This window comes from Danio rerio, chromosome 3 (assembly GCF_049306965.1).
Source record: "Danio rerio strain Tuebingen ecotype United States chromosome 3, GRCz12tu, whole genome shotgun sequence".
In the NCBI taxonomy this organism is placed as follows: Eukaryota; Metazoa; Chordata; class Actinopteri; order Cypriniformes; family Danionidae; genus Danio; species Danio rerio.
This window is the reverse complement of record NC_133178.1, coordinates 54,826,114-54,844,425: the sequence shown is the minus strand read 5'-3', so window position 1 is coordinate 54,844,425 and position 18,312 is coordinate 54,826,114. Positions and strand designations below refer to the sequence as shown.

General features: G+C 46.0%; 2 protein-coding genes across 5 annotated transcripts in view; one reads left to right on the top strand and one right to left on the bottom strand.

Annotated features, from left to right (window-relative positions):
* LOC137490062 (adhesion G protein-coupled receptor E3-like) overlaps positions 1-18,312 on the bottom strand; it is a 150,662-nt gene that overhangs the window by 32,597 nt on the left and 99,753 nt on the right. The gene's annotated exons all lie outside the window — the stretch shown is intronic.
* Positions 5,528-8,386, top strand: LOC141381288 (uncharacterized). The gene is made up of 3 exons (XM_073945039.1): positions 5,528-6,440; positions 7,720-7,880; positions 7,957-8,386. Exons 1-2 carry the CDS (start codon positions 5,528-5,530, stop codon positions 7,776-7,778), a joined length of 972 nt encoding a protein of 323 aa, XP_073801140.1. The 3' UTR covers positions 7,779-7,880; positions 7,957-8,386.

Here is an 18,312-nt window from a genome sequence, read left to right as displayed (position 1 = left end):
GTCGAAAGGCGGGGCTACGATCCGCTGTGAAGGATGCAGCTTGGCGTAGGCTGTCATCGGAGGATGATGAGGAAGCTACAGAGCCTTACAGCAGCCTTGATCCTTCGACTGAGTCCAGTGGAGGCATGGAGAGCCTGATGAGGGATTTCCTCAAAGCACAAAAAACAAGAGAAGAGATGTTTCTTCGGGAACTGCAGGGTTTGCGAGTGACGGTCCAGCAGGCGGTGCAGGCAGCACCGGAACGACCAACAGGCAACCCTTCACCAGAGCCTGAAAGAGAAAACACAGGGGAGTCTTCGCTGCCACCACCTACCCCACCACCACCCGCACTTCCATCACATCACCGGGCCCAGTTTGCACACCGTCCAGAAACGCCGTTGCCACCGTTTCAGATGGGTGACGACATGGAGAACTATCTACGGCGCTTTGAACGTCTGGCGCAGACATGGCAGTGGCCCAAGGAGCAATGGAGCTGTCGGCTGGTACCCCTATTAACCGGTCGAGCGCTGGAGGCTTATCTGGCAATGGATGAGGTCAGTGCTGATAATTACTTACAATTAAAAGACTCTCTGTTGCAGAAATTCAATGTGTCGGCGGAAAGCTATCGGCAGCGCTTTAGAGCAGCATCAACGCCGGAAGGAGAATCTCCGACAGAAACGTATTATCGCCTGAAACATCTATATCAGCGCTGGATTCGACCAGACATTCATTCGGTGGAGGAAATCGGTGAGCAGATTATTCTGGAGCAACTACTACGGGTCATGAAACCGGAAGCCAGGATCTGGGTAAAACAGCATGAGCCAAGCACAGGACTGGCAGCAGCACAGTTAGCCCAGCAGTACGCTAATGCTCATCGCTCCGGTCTGCGCACGCAACCTGAAAGAGGTAGTACACGACACATTCGTCACAATACTGATAACCGACATACACAGGAACTTGAGACTGAACTGACACCTAAATTGATCTGTTATGCATGTCGTCAATATGGACACAAAGCCTCAGTTTGCCCAGCAAGAAAGCCTAAGCTAACGGGTATGTGCTACGTACCACGTGAGGGTGATGCTAACAGTGACTATTTAATGTCTCAGAGTGTTGATATGTTGAATGTGGTGGTGAACGGTCGTGAACTTAAAGCATTGCTAGACACAGGAAGTTCAATTTCCCTGATTAAATCATGCCAGGTAAACAATATTGACTATGCAAATACCACAGATGTATGCTGCATTCATGGGGATGTTAAAAGCTATCCAAAGGCTGAAGTGCTTGTTCATATTCAAGATGAAATGTATCTTTTGAATGTGGCCGTTGTCACTAATTTGTCAGTTGACATGATTTTGGGTCGAGATCTACCAATTTTGAATGAACTGTGTAGCAAGACTATCAAAATGAACTGTGCAGGGCTAAATGAAACTGAAAATGTGTTGACTGTTGTGACACGTGCTCAAGCTAAGACTGGTTTGCTACCGTTGCCAGACTTGGATGATAGTCTACTGCAAGGTGCAACCAAGGGTGAGAGAAAAACTAGAAAAAAGAAAAGACTGTTAAAAAAACTGGGTGCGCCAGTTAAGAAAGCACAATTAGACGGCTTAGAAGCTAAGAATTGGCAAATACCAGAAAACATTTCTGAGCTGCAAAAAAATGATGAGTCTTTGGAAAAACTGTTTAAAAGAGCTGAGAACCCAAACAATGCCACTGTGAATGATGAACATTTTGTTATCATTGATGATGTTTTGTATGTGCAGGTCAAAGAGGTTAAACGTTTGGTTGTACCCATGTCTGTCCGTTCTATTGTGTTACACCTAGCACACACACTACCATGGGCAGGACATCTAGCATTTCAGAAAACATATGCACGCATCAGTACACGTTTCTTTTGGCCAACCATGTACACTGACGTCCAGACATATTGCAACACATGCAGCACATGTCAGACTACCAGTGCAGTGCGCCACAGAGACAAAGCACCATTACAGCCACTTCCCATTGTTTCAACCCCCTTCCGCCGCATAGCTATGGATATAGTAGGGCCACTTGAAAGAAGTAGTGCCGGACATCGCTACATCCTAGTCGTTTGCGACTACGCCACTCGTTACCCCGAAGCTTTCCCACTCCGCACAGTGACCACATCAAAAGTTGTTCAAGCTCTAACTGAACTGTTTTCTAGGGTTGGAATCCCGGATGAGATCATCACAGACCAGGGAACAAACTTTATGTCACGGGTAATGACACAGTTTCACCAGCAGCTAGGCATCAAAGCTCTGAAAACAACACCTTACCACCCTCAGACTGATGGATTGGTGGAACGTTTCAATGGGACCTTAAAGAGTATGCTGAGGAAGTTCGTTTCAGACACAGGTAAAGACTGGAACAAGTGGTTACCATTCTTACTGTTTGCTTACAGAGAAGTGCCACAGGCATCCACCGGGTTCGCACCATTTGAGCTGCTGTATGGCTGGCCAGTCCAGGGACCTTTGGACATCCTTAAAAAGGCGTGGACGAAATCTCCAACAGTGGCAGAGGACAGCAGCATTGTGAAGTTCATCTTGGAGATGAGAGACAAGCTGGATACCTACAGGGAGCAGGCGATGGAGAACCTAAAAGAGGCACAGACAAAACAGAAGAGATGGTATGATATGAAGAGCAGACTACGGCAGTTCCAACCTGGACAGAAGGTACTGTTATTACTACCTACATCAACAAACAAACTTTTAGCAAAATGGCAGGGGCCATACGAAATCACCAGGAAGATGGGTCCAGTGACATATGAAATACTCCAACCTGAGAGAAAGAAGACTCGACAAATTTACCACGTGAACCTGCTAAAGGAGTGGAAAGAGAGAAAGGAACCAGAGAAGACATTGATGGTGAGAGAAGTCAAGGAGGAGGATGAAGAACCTGCTGAAGAAATGGTTACTCCGAGAGAAGCTGCAGAACTGAAGCTGAATCATCTGGAGGAAAACAAGAAAAAGGAGTTACAAGAGCTACTAAGCAAGTACCCTTTGCTGTTCCAGGAGAGACCAGGCAGGACAGAGGTAACTCAACATACCATCCACTTAACAGACCCTACACCATCAAGGCAAAGACCATACCGTATACCAGAGAAACTGCTAAAGCCACTGAAGGAAGAAATCGAGACGATGAAACAACTTGGGGTGATAGAACCATCATCATCGGAGTGGAGCAGTCCTATTGTGATCGTGCCAAAGAAAGATGGATCACTGAGGATCTGTGTGGACTTCAGGAAATTAAATTCACAGTCGAAGTTTGATGCTTACCCGATGCCTAGAATAGATGACTTACTGGAGAGAATAGGGCAGGCCCGCTTCATAACCACACTGGATTTGTGTAAAGGTTATTGGCAGGTGCCCCTCCATCACTCATCTAAAGCCCTGACTGCCTTCAGAACACCTGTTGGGCTATACCAGTTCACGGTACTTCCCTTTGGATTACATGGGGCACCTGCTACCTTCCAACGCCTGATGGACCAAGTTCTCCAGGGTTGTGAGGAATACGCAGCTGCTTACCTAGACGATGTAGTGATCTACAGTCACACGTGGGAGGATCATTTAAAGCACTTAAGACAGACCCTGGAGAAGATACAAGCAGCGGGCCTGTCCTTAAATGTGGTGAAATGTGAATGGGGACGAGGTGAGACTAATTATCTGGGCTATATACTGGGCAATGGTGGACTCAGGCCGCAGGTAGATAAAGTCGAAGCGATCAAGAAAAGCCAACGACCTAGGACCAAGAAAGAGGTTCGATCCTTTCTAGGACTACTGGGCTGGTATCGTCGCTTCATCCCTGATTTCGCAGCAATTGCAGCACCTTTGACTGATTTACTCCAGAAAGGTACAAAGAACCCAGTCATTTGGACTGAAGCCTGTGAGCAGGCCTGGACAGTATTGAGAGAGAGACTGTGTGCACAACCTGTGCTGAAGAGTCCGGATTTCTCTCAAAGATTCCTTGTACAAGTAGACGCATCGGAGAGAGGGATAGGTGCAGTACTGGCCCAAGGACCAGCTGGACGAGAGCGACCTGTGGTATTCCTGAGTAGGAAGCTGTTGCCCAGGGAAACGCGTTACTCTACAGTGGAGAAGGAGTGTCTGGCGATAAAGTGGTCCCTAGAATCCCTGAAATACTACCTCCTGGGGCGGGAGTTTGACTTACAGACAGACCATCGGGCACTGACGTGGATCAACTCAATGAAAGACCACAATGCTCGAGTAACTCGGTGGTACCTATCTCTGCAGCCCTTTCAATTTAAGATCAGTCATTGCCCTGGGAGGAGTAATCTTGTAGCCGACTACCTGTCAAGGTTCCCAGACAGTGCGCGGCATGGAGAGGGGGAGGATACTGTGAAGTAGCCGGGCTTCTTCCCTTTATCTCTGGCGACCGCACTGGTTCACACACACCCAGACGCTCACAGACACGCACATACATACGCACATACATATGTCTACTCACCTCTCCTTTTCCTCTCAGTATGCTGCTAGTGACAAAGGGCCCTGTCATCTCGCACGCATCCAGTCATCCATTCCATATCTCCATTTTCCCGCAGGTTAACATTAAGCATACATTTACACACACCTTTATGTTCGTGTCTTTGTGTTTTTGTTTCGTCATTTGTCCGGGAAAGTTGGTCTTCAGTGTTGTGCCGGCCAAACCGAGCGAGCGAATGGCGCCGGCTTATGACGTCACCGGCCGCGCCATGGCAGCACCAATCACAGAAGCGCCAACCGTACCAATTGTTTGTGTTTGTAGGGTACAGCCAGCGTTGTAGAGGAGCGATTTATATGTCTTTAAACCTCTGATTGTTGGTTGTTTTATGTATGTATGTATGTCAGATATTATTAGTAGCTGTGTGCTTTTATATTTAGAGATGCCACATTTAGATGTTTAATGTTGTGATGTAGAAGTTTACCTGAATTTACCTGTTTATGGTATGCTCCAAAAAGGGGGCGGAGTCTAGCCTTTAAAAGGAGACGGCAGACTCAGAAACGGTGTCAGTTTACCTGGCTAGCGAGCGTGTTGTGGCAGAACCGTAAGCAATTCCCTTTATCAATCTAGTGTCTGTGTGACATAGATTTCTCTCGTATATATATTGTAGATATATTGTTTTGTGTTGTATATATCGTATTTTGTTTTTTGTTTTATTGAGTTGTTACTTTGTTTTTTTTTTGTACATACCTTTTGGGAAATAGGTCACTGTACATTTATCTGCACTGGACTGTTTTACGTTATCCTTGTAAATAAACCATCTTTTTTACACTTCTGGGATAAGGCCATCATTTTTGAGAACTCTTTATCTTTATTTTTATTTATTTTTTGCTGGTGTTGGGCATCCCACACCTGGTAGTGAACCCATTCCGGGTCCATTACATAATTACTCACGGCGGCACGGGAACCATTCTGACACGCACCACTCTGTAGTGAGCACTATCACCGCTCGAAGCTCACAGGGTGCCACAGCAGGTGGCAGTAGTGAGTTTGTGGGTCGCGGGCCGTCGCAGTTGGTGTCAGAAGTGGGATGGCCACCCGGAAGAGGACAACGAGAGGTCGAAAGGCGGGGCTACGATCCGCTGTGAAGGATGCAGCTTGGCGTAGGCTGTCATCGGAGGATGATGAGGAAGCTACAGAGCCTTACAGCAGCCTTGATCCTTCGACTGAGTCCAGTGGAGGCATGGAGAGCCTGATGAGGGATTTCCTCAAAGCACAAAAAACAAGAGAAGAGATGTTTCTTCGGGAACTGCAGGGTTTGCGAGTGACGGTCCAGCAGGCGGTGCAGGCAGCACCGGAACGACCAACAGGCAACCCTTCACCAGAGCCTGAAAGAGAAAACACAGGGGAGTCTTCGCTGCCACCACCTACCCCACCACCACCCGCACTTCCATCACATCACCGGGCCCAGTTTGCACACCGTCCAGAAACGCCGTTGCCACCGTTTCAGATGGGTGACGACATGGAGAACTATCTACGGCGCTTTGAACGTCTGGCGCAGACATGGCAGTGGCCCAAGGAGCAATGGAGCTGTCGGCTGGTACCCCTATTAACCGGTCGAGCGCTGGAGGCTTATCTGGCAATGGATGAGGTCAGTGCTGATAATTACTTACAATTAAAAGACTCTCTGTTGCAGAAATTCAATGTGTCGGCGGAAAGCTATCGGCAGCGCTTTAGAGCAGCATCAACGCCGGAAGGAGAATCTCCGACAGAAACGTATTATCGCCTGAAACATCTATATCAGCGCTGGATTCGACCAGACATTCATTCGGTGGAGGAAATCGGTGAGCAGATTATTCTGGAGCAACTACTACGGGTCATGAAACCGGAAGCCAGGATCTGGGTAAAACAGCATGAGCCAAGCACAGGACTGGCAGCAGCACAGTTAGCCCAGCAGTACGCTAATGCTCATCGCTCCGGTCTGCGCACGCAACCTGAAAGAGGTAGTACACGACACATTCGTCACAATACTGATAACCGACATACACAGGAACTTGAGACTGAACTGACACCTAAATTGATCTGTTATGCATGTCGTCAATATGGACACAAAGCCTCAGTTTGCCCAGCAAGAAAGCCTAAGCTAACGGGTATGTGCTACGTACCACGTGAGGGTGATGCTAACAGTGACTATTTAATGTCTCAGAGTGTTGATATGTTGAATGTGGTGGTGAACGGTCGTGAACTTAAAGCATTGCTAGACACAGGAAGTTCAATTTCCCTGATTAAATCATGCCAGGTAAACAATATTGACTATGCAAATACCACAGATGTATGCTGCATTCATGGGGATGTTAAAAGCTATCCAAAGGCTGAAGTGCTTGTTCATATTCAAGATGAAATGTATCTTTTGAATGTGGCCGTTGTCACTAATTTGTCAGTTGACATGATTTTGGGTCGAGATCTACCAATTTTGAATGAACTGTGTAGCAAGACTATCAAAATGAACTGTGCAGGGCTAAATGAAACTGAAAATGTGTTGACTGTTGTGACACGTGCTCAAGCTAAGACTGGTTTGCTACCGTTGCCAGACTTGGATGATAGTCTACTGCAAGGTGCAACCAAGGGTGAGAGAAAAACTAGAAAAAAGAAAAGACTGTTAAAAAAACTGGGTGCGCCAGTTAAGAAAGCACAATTAGACGGCTTAGAAGCTAAGAATTGGCAAATACCAGAAAACATTTCTGAGCTGCAAAAAAATGATGAGTCTTTGGAAAAACTGTTTAAAAGAGCTGAGAACCCAAACAATGCCACTGTGAATGATGAACATTTTGTTATCATTGATGATGTTTTGTATGTGCAGGTCAAAGAGGTTAAACGTTTGGTTGTACCCATGTCTGTCCGTTCTATTGTGTTACACCTAGCACACACACTACCATGGGCAGGACATCTAGCATTTCAGAAAACATATGCACGCATCAGTACACGTTTCTTTTGGCCAACCATGTACACTGACGTCCAGACATATTGCAACACATGCAGCACATGTCAGACTACCAGTGCAGTGCGCCACAGAGACAAAGCACCATTACAGCCACTTCCCATTGTTTCAACCCCCTTCCGCCGCATAGCTATGGATATAGTAGGGCCACTTGAAAGAAGTAGTGCCGGACATCGCTACATCCTAGTCGTTTGCGACTACGCCACTCGTTACCCCGAAGCTTTCCCACTCCGCACAGTGACCACATCAAAAGTTGTTCAAGCTCTAACTGAACTGTTTTCTAGGGTTGGAATCCCGGATGAGATCATCACAGACCAGGGAACAAACTTTATGTCACGGGTAATGACACAGTTTCACCAGCAGCTAGGCATCAAAGCTCTGAAAACAACACCTTACCACCCTCAGACTGATGGATTGGTGGAACGTTTCAATGGGACCTTAAAGAGTATGCTGAGGAAGTTCGTTTCAGACACAGGTAAAGACTGGAACAAGTGGTTACCATTCTTACTGTTTGCTTACAGAGAAGTGCCACAGGCATCCACCGGGTTCGCACCATTTGAGCTGCTGTATGGCTGGCCAGTCCAGGGACCTTTGGACATCCTTAAAAAGGCGTGGACGAAATCTCCAACAGTGGCAGAGGACAGCAGCATTGTGAAGTTCATCTTGGAGATGAGAGACAAGCTGGATACCTACAGGGAGCAGGCGATGGAGAACCTAAAAGAGGCACAGACAAAACAGAAGAGATGGTATGATATGAAGAGCAGACTACGGCAGTTCCAACCTGGACAGAAGGTACTGTTATTACTACCTACATCAACAAACAAACTTTTAGCAAAATGGCAGGGGCCATACGAAATCACCAGGAAGATGGGTCCAGTGACATATGAAATACTCCAACCTGAGAGAAAGAAGACTCGACAAATTTACCACGTGAACCTGCTAAAGGAGTGGAAAGAGAGAAAGGAACCAGAGAAGACATTGATGGTGAGAGAAGTCAAGGAGGAGGATGAAGAACCTGCTGAAGAAATGGTTACTCCGAGAGAAGCTGCAGAACTGAAGCTGAATCATCTGGAGGAAAACAAGAAAAAGGAGTTACAAGAGCTACTAAGCAAGTACCCTTTGCTGTTCCAGGAGAGACCAGGCAGGACAGAGGTAACTCAACATACCATCCACTTAACAGACCCTACACCATCAAGGCAAAGACCATACCGTATACCAGAGAAACTGCTAAAGCCACTGAAGGAAGAAATCGAGACGATGAAACAACTTGGGGTGATAGAACCATCATCATCGGAGTGGAGCAGTCCTATTGTGATCGTGCCAAAGAAAGATGGATCACTGAGGATCTGTGTGGACTTCAGGAAATTAAATTCACAGTCGAAGTTTGATGCTTACCCGATGCCTAGAATAGATGACTTACTGGAGAGAATAGGGCAGGCCCGCTTCATAACCACACTGGATTTGTGTAAAGGTTATTGGCAGGTGCCCCTCCATCACTCATCTAAAGCCCTGACTGCCTTCAGAACACCTGTTGGGCTATACCAGTTCACGGTACTTCCCTTTGGATTACATGGGGCACCTGCTACCTTCCAACGCCTGATGGACCAAGTTCTCCAGGGTTGTGAGGAATACGCAGCTGCTTACCTAGACGATGTAGTGATCTACAGTCACACGTGGGAGGATCATTTAAAGCACTTAAGACAGACCCTGGAGAAGATACAAGCAGCGGGCCTGTCCTTAAATGTGGTGAAATGTGAATGGGGACGAGGTGAGACTAATTATCTGGGCTATATACTGGGCAATGGTGGACTCAGGCCGCAGGTAGATAAAGTCGAAGCGATCAAGAAAAGCCAACGACCTAGGACCAAGAAAGAGGTTCGATCCTTTCTAGGACTACTGGGCTGGTATCGTCGCTTCATCCCTGATTTCGCAGCAATTGCAGCACCTTTGACTGATTTACTCCAGAAAGGTACAAAGAACCCAGTCATTTGGACTGAAGCCTGTGAGCAGGCCTGGACAGTATTGAGGGAGAGACTGTGTGCACAACCTGTGCTGAAGAGTCCGGATTTCTCTCAAAGATTCCTTGTACAAGTAGACGCATCGGAGAGAGGGATAGGTGCAGTACTGGCCCAAGGACCAGCTGGACGAGAGCGACCTGTGGTATTCCTGAGTAGGAAGCTGTTGCCCAGGGAAACGCGTTACTCTACAGTGGAGAAGGAGTGTCTGGCGATAAAGTGGTCCCTAGAATCCCTGAAATACTACCTCCTGGGGCGGGAGTTTGACTTACAGACAGACCATCGGGCACTGACGTGGATCAACTCAATGAAAGACCACAATGCTCGAGTAACTCGGTGGTACCTATCTCTGCAGCCCTTTCAATTTAAGATCAGTCATTGCCCTGGGAGGAGTAATCTTGTAGCCGACTACCTGTCAAGGTTCCCAGACAGTGCGCGGCATGGAGAGGGGGAGGATACTGTGAAGTAGCCGGGCTTCTTCCCTTTATCTCTGGCGACCGCACTGGTTCACACACACCCAGACGCTCACAGACACGCACATACATACGCACATACATATGTCTACTCACCTCTCCTTTTCCTCTCAGTATGCTGCTAGTGACAAAGGGCCCTGTCATCTCGCACGCATCCAGTCATCCATTCCATATCTCCATTTTCCCGCAGGTTAACATTAAGCATACATTTAAACACACCTTTATGTTCGTGTCTTTGTGTTTTTGTTTCGTCATTTGTCCGGGAAAGTTGGTCTTCAGTGTTGTGCCGGCCAAACCGAGCGAGCGAATGGCGCCGGCTTATGACGTCACCGGCCGCGCCATGGCAGCACCAATCACAGAAGCGCCAACCGTACCAATTGTTTGTGTTTGTAGGGTACAGCCAGCGTTGTAGAGGAGCGATTTATATGTCTTTAAACCTCTGATTGTTGGTTGTTTTATGTATGTATGTATGTCAGATATTATTAGTAGCTGTGTGCTTTTATATTTAGAGATGCCACATTTAGATGTTTAATGTTGTGATGTAGAAGTTTACCTGAATTTACCTGTTTATGGTATGCTCCAAAAAGGGGGCGGAGTCTAGCCTTTAAAAGGAGACGGCAGACTCAGAAACGGTGTCAGTTTACCTGGCTAGCGAGCGTGTTGTGGCAGAACCGTAAGCAATTCCCTTTATCAATCTAGTGTCTGTGTGACATAGATTTCTCTCGTATATATATTGTAGATATATTGTTTTGTGTTGTATATATCGTATTTTGTTTTTTGTTTTATTGAGTTGTTACTTTGTTTTTTTTTTGTACATACCTTTTGGGAAATAGGTCACTGTACATTTATCTGCACTGGACTGTTTTACGTTATCCTTGTAAATAAACCATCTTTTTTACACTTCTGGGATAAGGCCATCATTTTTGAGAACTCTTTATCTTTATTTTTATTTATTTTTTGCTGGTGTTGGGCATCCCACACCTGGTAGTGAACCCATTCCGGGTCCATTACATAATTACTCACGGCGGCACGGGAACCATTCTGACACGCACCACTCTGTAGTGAGCACTATCACCGCTCGAAGCTCACAGGGTGCCACAGCAGGTGGCAGTAGTGAGTTTGTGGGTCGCGGGCCGTCGCAGTCATGTTAACAGTACAAGATCTTTTTGCTACCAGCTTTATTAAAGATTAATAAAACTTCTTAAATTATTCTATTATTTTACAAGAAAGTTACAGAAACATCTTCTGATGCAGAGCCTTAAACACATCATCAGTGTTGATTCCTGGACTCACAGGGTGTTTCGGGTCTTGCAACAGACACCCTCCTCCAGGCGACCCGACCGAGGCTGATCAGACCCCAGCCTGTGTCCAAGTTTATCTGCAAGTACATCTAGCTCAAGCTAAGTAAAAGACATAAATAAAACTTTTTAGGGATGACGGGTTTAGTGTTAACAAGATTCTGTATCTAATCTAGATGCAATAATAACTGTTAAGATGATAAATAAGAAATTGATTTTACATTCAAGAAAATAGGGTAGCAGGTCTAACAATAGTATAGAGTCACAACCTTAATTAGATTATAGTACAAATAAACAATGTACTAGTCTTTATGAACATGTGTAGCATCAAAGGGAAGCAAAAAAGATAGGTATGATTTTTGTAATAGGAAGTACAGATTGTTGAGGCAACAGCATTTCGAGATATTGGCATTTGAGATGTACATGGTTTGAATCAAGGGTGAAGTGGTAAAGAAAATTGAGCAGCAAGGATAATGATCTCCTTTTTGAATGCAGTGATTGGTGAATTGTTGTCCACATGTGACATCTGGGCAAAGTAGAATGTGAGTAAAAGATCAGCAATAGGCCTAAGGGGATATTCAAGAACTTGATTGTGGATGTTGTGAAATAATGAAACTAGCTTAGGGCAAAAGATACAAGCTTTTGGGCATGACAGTTTTGGTAGATGAGTGAAGGTAATTCCATTAGCAGAGCAGGAAAGAAGGAACAGTTATTACATTTAAGACAAGAGAAGTCTCAGATTTGCAATACCTTCAGAAATAAGTTTAATGTGTCTGCATTTAAAAATAAATTAGAGTAATTAAAGTCAATTAAAGTGAATAAAGGTAATTAAGTAGATAAATAAGTGGGTATGTGATTCAGTGAATAGATAAGTAAATGTATTGATAAAGTATTGGAAATTGAAAAAAAACTTAAGCAATTACACATAATTGTAAGGAATAATTGAAAGAGCTAAAGATGATTCATCAAGGCCTAGTTTAACAAGATGTGTTAAAATAATATACCTTTTGCATTAATAAGTGATTGCATGAAAACTGACAGAAACAAACAACTAACATTGCATGAAGTATTATTGGGTCGACCCTTGCATGTAATCTCGCAAATAACTTCGCATATAACCGTTTGGAATGTTTGGAGAACATTTCGAATGCATTGGAAAGAAGTTTGGTCTTTTATGAGGAAACTAACTGCTATGTGCAAAGCGATATCTGTACAGAAAACCAGAAAGGACCAGAAGCAGGAGATTAATCCGGTGATCGAGTATATCTGAGGTTTTCTGGAGAAAGTGGAGTGAAATCAGGAGAAATGGACCTTATGCCAAGGTTACCAAAGGGGATGCCATCAACTGGATACCATCTGGACCACAGCACAAGACAGCCAAAGGAAAAAAACTCCAGCAAGAGAAAGTTAACGGGAAACAGAGGAGGCAGAAAATCCCAAAGCTCAAACCAACGAATTGCAAAGTGTGGCAGAAGCAGTTCATCAGAACAGTTAAAAGAGTAATTCTGATTATATACCTGAGTGAGAAATACAGAAGGTGCCACAAATTCAAGTGATGATAATCACCACAACTTCAGGTTATAGACTCTCAACATAAAGTCTTTAGCAACACTTTTTAAGGCTAGAACGAAACAAAGAATGCTCGCAAGTATGTGCCAGATTTAGGGTCAAAAAGATGAACTAGTGCTAAAATTTTTTATAGTTTAGATAAAGAAGAGGATGATGAAGAGGATCCATGCCTTGGGTGTTAAGTGCTAGCAACCTCTACCCCAAAACGGCGGCTCTCTACGATACGCAAAGTATCTGAGCTGAAGATCAACGTACTCTACGGATTATGTGTGTGGATGTTAGATTAGAATATTGTGTTGTGACCTTAGATTGGGAGATTGTGCATGTTTATTTTTTGTTTTAGTTTTATTCTTTACTGTATGTTAAATAATCATGACCCCCAGAAGCAAATAGATAACTAATTGTATGCTTAAAATACTACTTTTATGATGATATCAACAAAATAGAATCAAGTCTTTTACTGTGTCCTCGTCAGAACAGGACACAGAGGTTTGGCGTGATTCTATTCCAAAGTGCAATTACATGATCTGGTCATTTGTAATAATACTGTGACAAATATTTGTCATTAGGTAATATGGCTGAGGGCTAGATCATGAAGTTGCACTATGGGCCAAAAGCAAGAATATTAAGACTTAAAGTCTTAAGAGGAGGGATTATGTGAGGTGGATTTTGTGCTCTTTGGAGTGTGAAGTTAATCTATATATTCAGGTTATATGTGTATAATCTGCGTGTAGACTTGCATACCATTAAAACAATTGGAAAGGGGAAATGGCCTGAGGAAACAACTAGGGGTCATAAAAGAAGGGATGAAAAGAGAGTGGTAAAAGAGCCTGAGGTGTCTCAGGAAACAGATGTCAGAGGTGGTATTTGGGGTCAGGGGTTAAACTAGGAGGTATCTTGTGTAATATATGGAGAAAAAAGGAAAACAACGGATGTAAAAGGGTATTTAAATAAGCCAAGAACAGGAGTGAGGCAGAATTTTTCAGACAGAGATGCTACTGGGGGTCTCCTGAAAGTTCTCCTTTGTTGTCGACAATAAAGTATATTCTTCTGATATTCATAACCTCCAGACTGAGTTTGATTTAGTAAGAGAAAAACCAAGAAAACCACTACAAAGTATGCCCTCTAGTGGCTTCTCCAGCCACAACAGGTCTCTCTCCGGCTCAATCAGTTGGACCAACTGGCCCCGGGGGTGCAGTGGTGAGGTCTGGGCCGAGGTGTTGGCGGTGCGGGGGCGCGTATCATGGCCCTGAGAATTGTTCCGCGATGGAGGTGGGGGCTTTGATCCGGGTACCCGACGCCCCAGCTGTTGCCCCCCGGTCGCAATGGGCTATATCAGATACCGGTGAGTATAAAGGGGGATAAATATCAGGCCTTGGTGGATTCAGGATGTAACCAAACCTCTATCCACCCATGCCTGATGCAAGACACGGCATTGGATAAAAGCCGCACGGTTAGGGTGAGGTGTGTGCACGGTGATGAAATTCACTACCCGCTAGCGGCCATAGAGATCCAATTTCGGGATCAAAAACATAGCGTAGAGGTAGCTGTTAACCCGCACCTCAAGCATCCGCTGATTTTGGGGACAAAATGTCCAGATTTTAATAAACTATTAGGGGTTTTGACAGCGGGTGCCTCTTGGAGGAAAGGATCGATGGCTAGGTGGCGGATCGCTCAGCTGGGGGAATCCCCGGTGATGTTGTCGCGCTCTGACTCAGAGGGAGGCCAGGGAATTTCCCGCTGTAAGGACTTGCTGCGTGTCCTGAATGTCAGGTGGTAAATCCGCTGGCCACCCCAAAAGTGCCATTGCGCCCGTTACCATTAATGGAGATCCCCTTCGAAAGAATTGGTATGGATCTCATCGGGCCATTAGAGCGATCCGCACGCGGACACCGATTTGCATTAGTCCTAGTGGATTATGCAACCCGGTATCCGGAAGCTATAGCTCTCCACAACATCTCCGCTAAGAGTGTTGAGGAGGCTCTGTTCCGCTTAATCTCCCGGGTGGGGATCCCCAAGGAGATCCTCACCGACCAAGGCACCGCGTTTATGTCACGCACCTTGCGCGAATTATACAAAATATTGGGCATTAAATCGATTCACACTAGCGTCTATCACCCACAAACAGACGGACTGGTGGAACGGTTTGAATCGCACACTTAAAGCAATGATTCGTAAGTTCATTCACAAAGATGCGAAAAATTGGGATAAATGGTTAGAGCCCTTGTTATTCGCTGTGCGGGAGGTTCCCCAAGCCTCTACTGGGTTTGCCCCATTCGAGCTCCTCTACGCCTGACAGCCCCTTGGGGTGTTGGAGGTCGTCAGAGAGGCTTGGGAGGACGAGCCTTCTAACAGCAAAAATGAAATTCACTACATTCTCAACCTGCGGGCAAAACTCCATGCACTGGGGCGGCTATCCATGGAGAATTTGCTCAAGAATCTGAAAAAACAACGCCGGCGTTATGATAAGGGCAATAAGCTACGAACATTTTCACCGGGAGATAAAGTGCTTGTACTGCTGCCTTCTTCTAGCTCTAAATTACTCGCCAAGTGGCAAGGGCCATTTGAGGTCACACGGCGAGTGAACGATCTCGATTATGAGGTGATACGAACGGACAGGAGTGGGGCACGTCAGATTTATCATATTAATTTATTAAAACTATGGAGGGAGCCGGAGGATGTGGCATAAGCAACGGTGATTACAGGCGAGGATGACCTGGGGCCGGAGAGCGTAGACCGGAATCGGTCGAGCGCTCTGGTCGCCGGGGGTGATCATCTCTCGCCAGCCCAGCTCGCTGACGTCCGGCTCCTACAAAATGAATTTGCAGACGTGTTCTCACCCATGCCCGGTCGTACTAATATGATTCAGCATCACATCGAGACATGGTCGTTAGAACCCGCCCATACCGTCTGCCTGAACACAAAAAAAAAGTGGATAGAGATGGGGGTAGTAGAAGAATCACACAGCGACTGGGCGAGCCCGATCGTCTTAGTTCCTAAGACAGACGGCATGTCCGGGTCTGTGTAGATTATAGTAAATGAAATGCCGTATCAAAATTTGATGCGTATCCAATGCCGCAGATTGACGAGTTGCTCGACCGGTTAGGCGCTGCTCGCTTTTATTCGACATTGGATTTAACAAAAGGGTATTGGCAAATTCCCCTTTCTCCAATATCCAGAGAAAAAACTGCCTTTACTACGCCGTTTGGATTACACCAGTTCGTGACATTTCCATTCGGGCTGCTTCAGCGTCTGATGGACAAAATACTTGCCCGCCACTCAGCATATGCCGCTGCTTATTTGGATGATATCATTATCTTCAGTAATGACTGGCAGCGGCATATGCAGCACCTGCAGGCAGTATTATCAGCGCTGTGACGGGCAGGACTCACGGCCAACCAGAGGAAGTGTGCAATTGGGCAAGTGGAGGTAAGGTATCTGGGCTTCCACTTGGGTCATGGGCAGGTGCAGCCACAAATTGATAAAACCACAGCTATTGCAACCTGTCCGAGGCCCAAGACCAAAAAGCAGGTGAGACAGTTTTTGGGGCTGGCGGGATATTATAGACGGTTTGTCCCTGAATATTCGGCCCTCGTCAGTCCCTTAACCGATCTCACTAAAAAGGGGGAACCAGATACCGTCCAGTGGACGGAGCAGTTTCAACAGGCCTTCAACCAAAGTTAAAGCTGCACTTTGCAGGGGGCCGTTATTGCATGCTCCTAATTTTGCTCTCCCCTTTATTTTACAGATGGATGCGTCCGATCGGGGTTTGGGGGCGGTGCTCGCCCAGGAGGTGGAGGGTGAGGAACGGCCGGTGCTGTACATTAGCCGCAAACTATCCAACAGGGAGGCGAAGTACATCACCATAGAAAAAGAGTGTTTGGCGATCAGGTGGGCCGTCCTCACTCTCCGCTATTATCTCCTTATCTCCAAGGAGTTCGTCCTCTGTTCGGATCATGCCCCCCTCCAGTGGCTCCACCGCATGAAGGATACCAACGCGTGGATCACTCATTGGTATCTCGCTTTACAGCCTTTTAAATTCAAAGTGATCCACAGGCCGGGCGCGCAGATGGTTGTAGCGGACTTCCTCTCCCGGGCGGGGGGAGGGGGGAGAGCTGCAGGCCGGACAGCTGCCCGGCCTGAGACGGGCGGTGGGGGTATGTGGTGGGGAAGGCGTGATCGAACACCCAGAAAGGGGGGAGAGCAAGCGGAGACACCGGCGGCTGGTCAGTGGTCTAATCATAAATAATTATTAACACCTGTATTTTCTAGTGATTGGGCCGGAGAGACACCTTCATAAGGGGAGGAGAAGGAGAAGCCGGGAGAGAGGAGAGCCTGTCCACCTGCAGACTCGACACGCACATACCCACACAAATATCATTCAAAATAAAAGTTTGTGCTTACCTGATATCGCCGACCCTGCTTTCTTCTTCCCACAAAATGAACCTTATTACACTCTGTTTTTAGATGTAAGGCTCATTGGGCTCAACACAAGATCAATATTCTCCACATTATCGCTCTTATTGGAATTTTGGTTGTACCTTTAGGTAAGTTTGCAAATGTGTACTTTTCATTGAGTCTACTTTAAACTTCAGCTGTTCGCATTTCTCGTGTTCACAGCAGCTCCCTGTGACCTTAACTAGGTGCACCTGGAAAGTGTGAACACATTGCCTCATATGTCTCTACATTGGAAATAAAATAACAAACTTGCCTGCAGGTCACACACCAGAAGTGCCGCTCTGCGTGGCGCGATGCTGAGCAGCGCATTGCATTTTAGAATTCTGAACATAGATTTCAATGAGGGTACACCCAACGGTGCTTCAAGTTGGCGGCTGTCCGCGGCGCCTAGCCAGAATTCGGGACACTTCATGTTTCTGCCGCGCCACAGAGTGCCATCTGAATAGTTTAATTTTAAATAACATGCGAATGTGCACGTCTGAGTGTGCCGTGTCACGGCTCTAGTGCCTCAGTCAAAGTTAATTCAGTGTGTGTGGTTATTAGTCTCGGTGTACAAGCTCGGCACTTTAAACTAGCACACAGTTGGCGGTAAAACTATACAAAGACACAAATGATTGTGTACTCTCTGCTTGATCCTCTCACTCATGCTGCTTTTTCTCTTTCTCCCCGTCTGTTGCAAACACAGAGTGGGGGAGCTGTTGGCTCCGCCCCCTTGATATGTTGGGCGGGAAGTTGAAACTATATTTCATGTGAAGCAACACGCCTCCAAAATGACACTTTTTTTATTTAACACCGTTTTATTCTCAGCACGTCAGTCTAGTTGGTTTTGACTGGTACTGGGATGGAACATGCATGTTACGCATGTGAGTGCAAGGTAAGTGTTTTCGTTTATCTTGTGCTCTTGTCTTGTGTTCTGTTTGTGTTGGTGGTAGGCAAGCACATGGCTTCATGTTTACATTGTGGCTGCGTGCTGTAGTGTTTTGTTTCATGTGAAAATGCGAATAATGAGTCCTCTCATTGGCTACGTGTTCTAGTCCTGTTTTCTTGTGAGCACATGGCTTGTG

What these genes read in the sequence shown, in the direction of transcription:
- LOC141381288 (XM_073945039.1), top strand. Translation starts at nt 5,528, where the DNA reads ATGGCCACCCGGAAGAGGACAACGAGAGGTCGAAAGGCGGGGCTACGA. An exon ending in GCGCACGCAACCTGAAAGAG is followed by an intron (nt 6,441 to 7,719) that starts GTAGTACACGAC and finishes ACTGTTTTCTAG; the next exon opens with GGTTGGAATCCCGGATGAGA.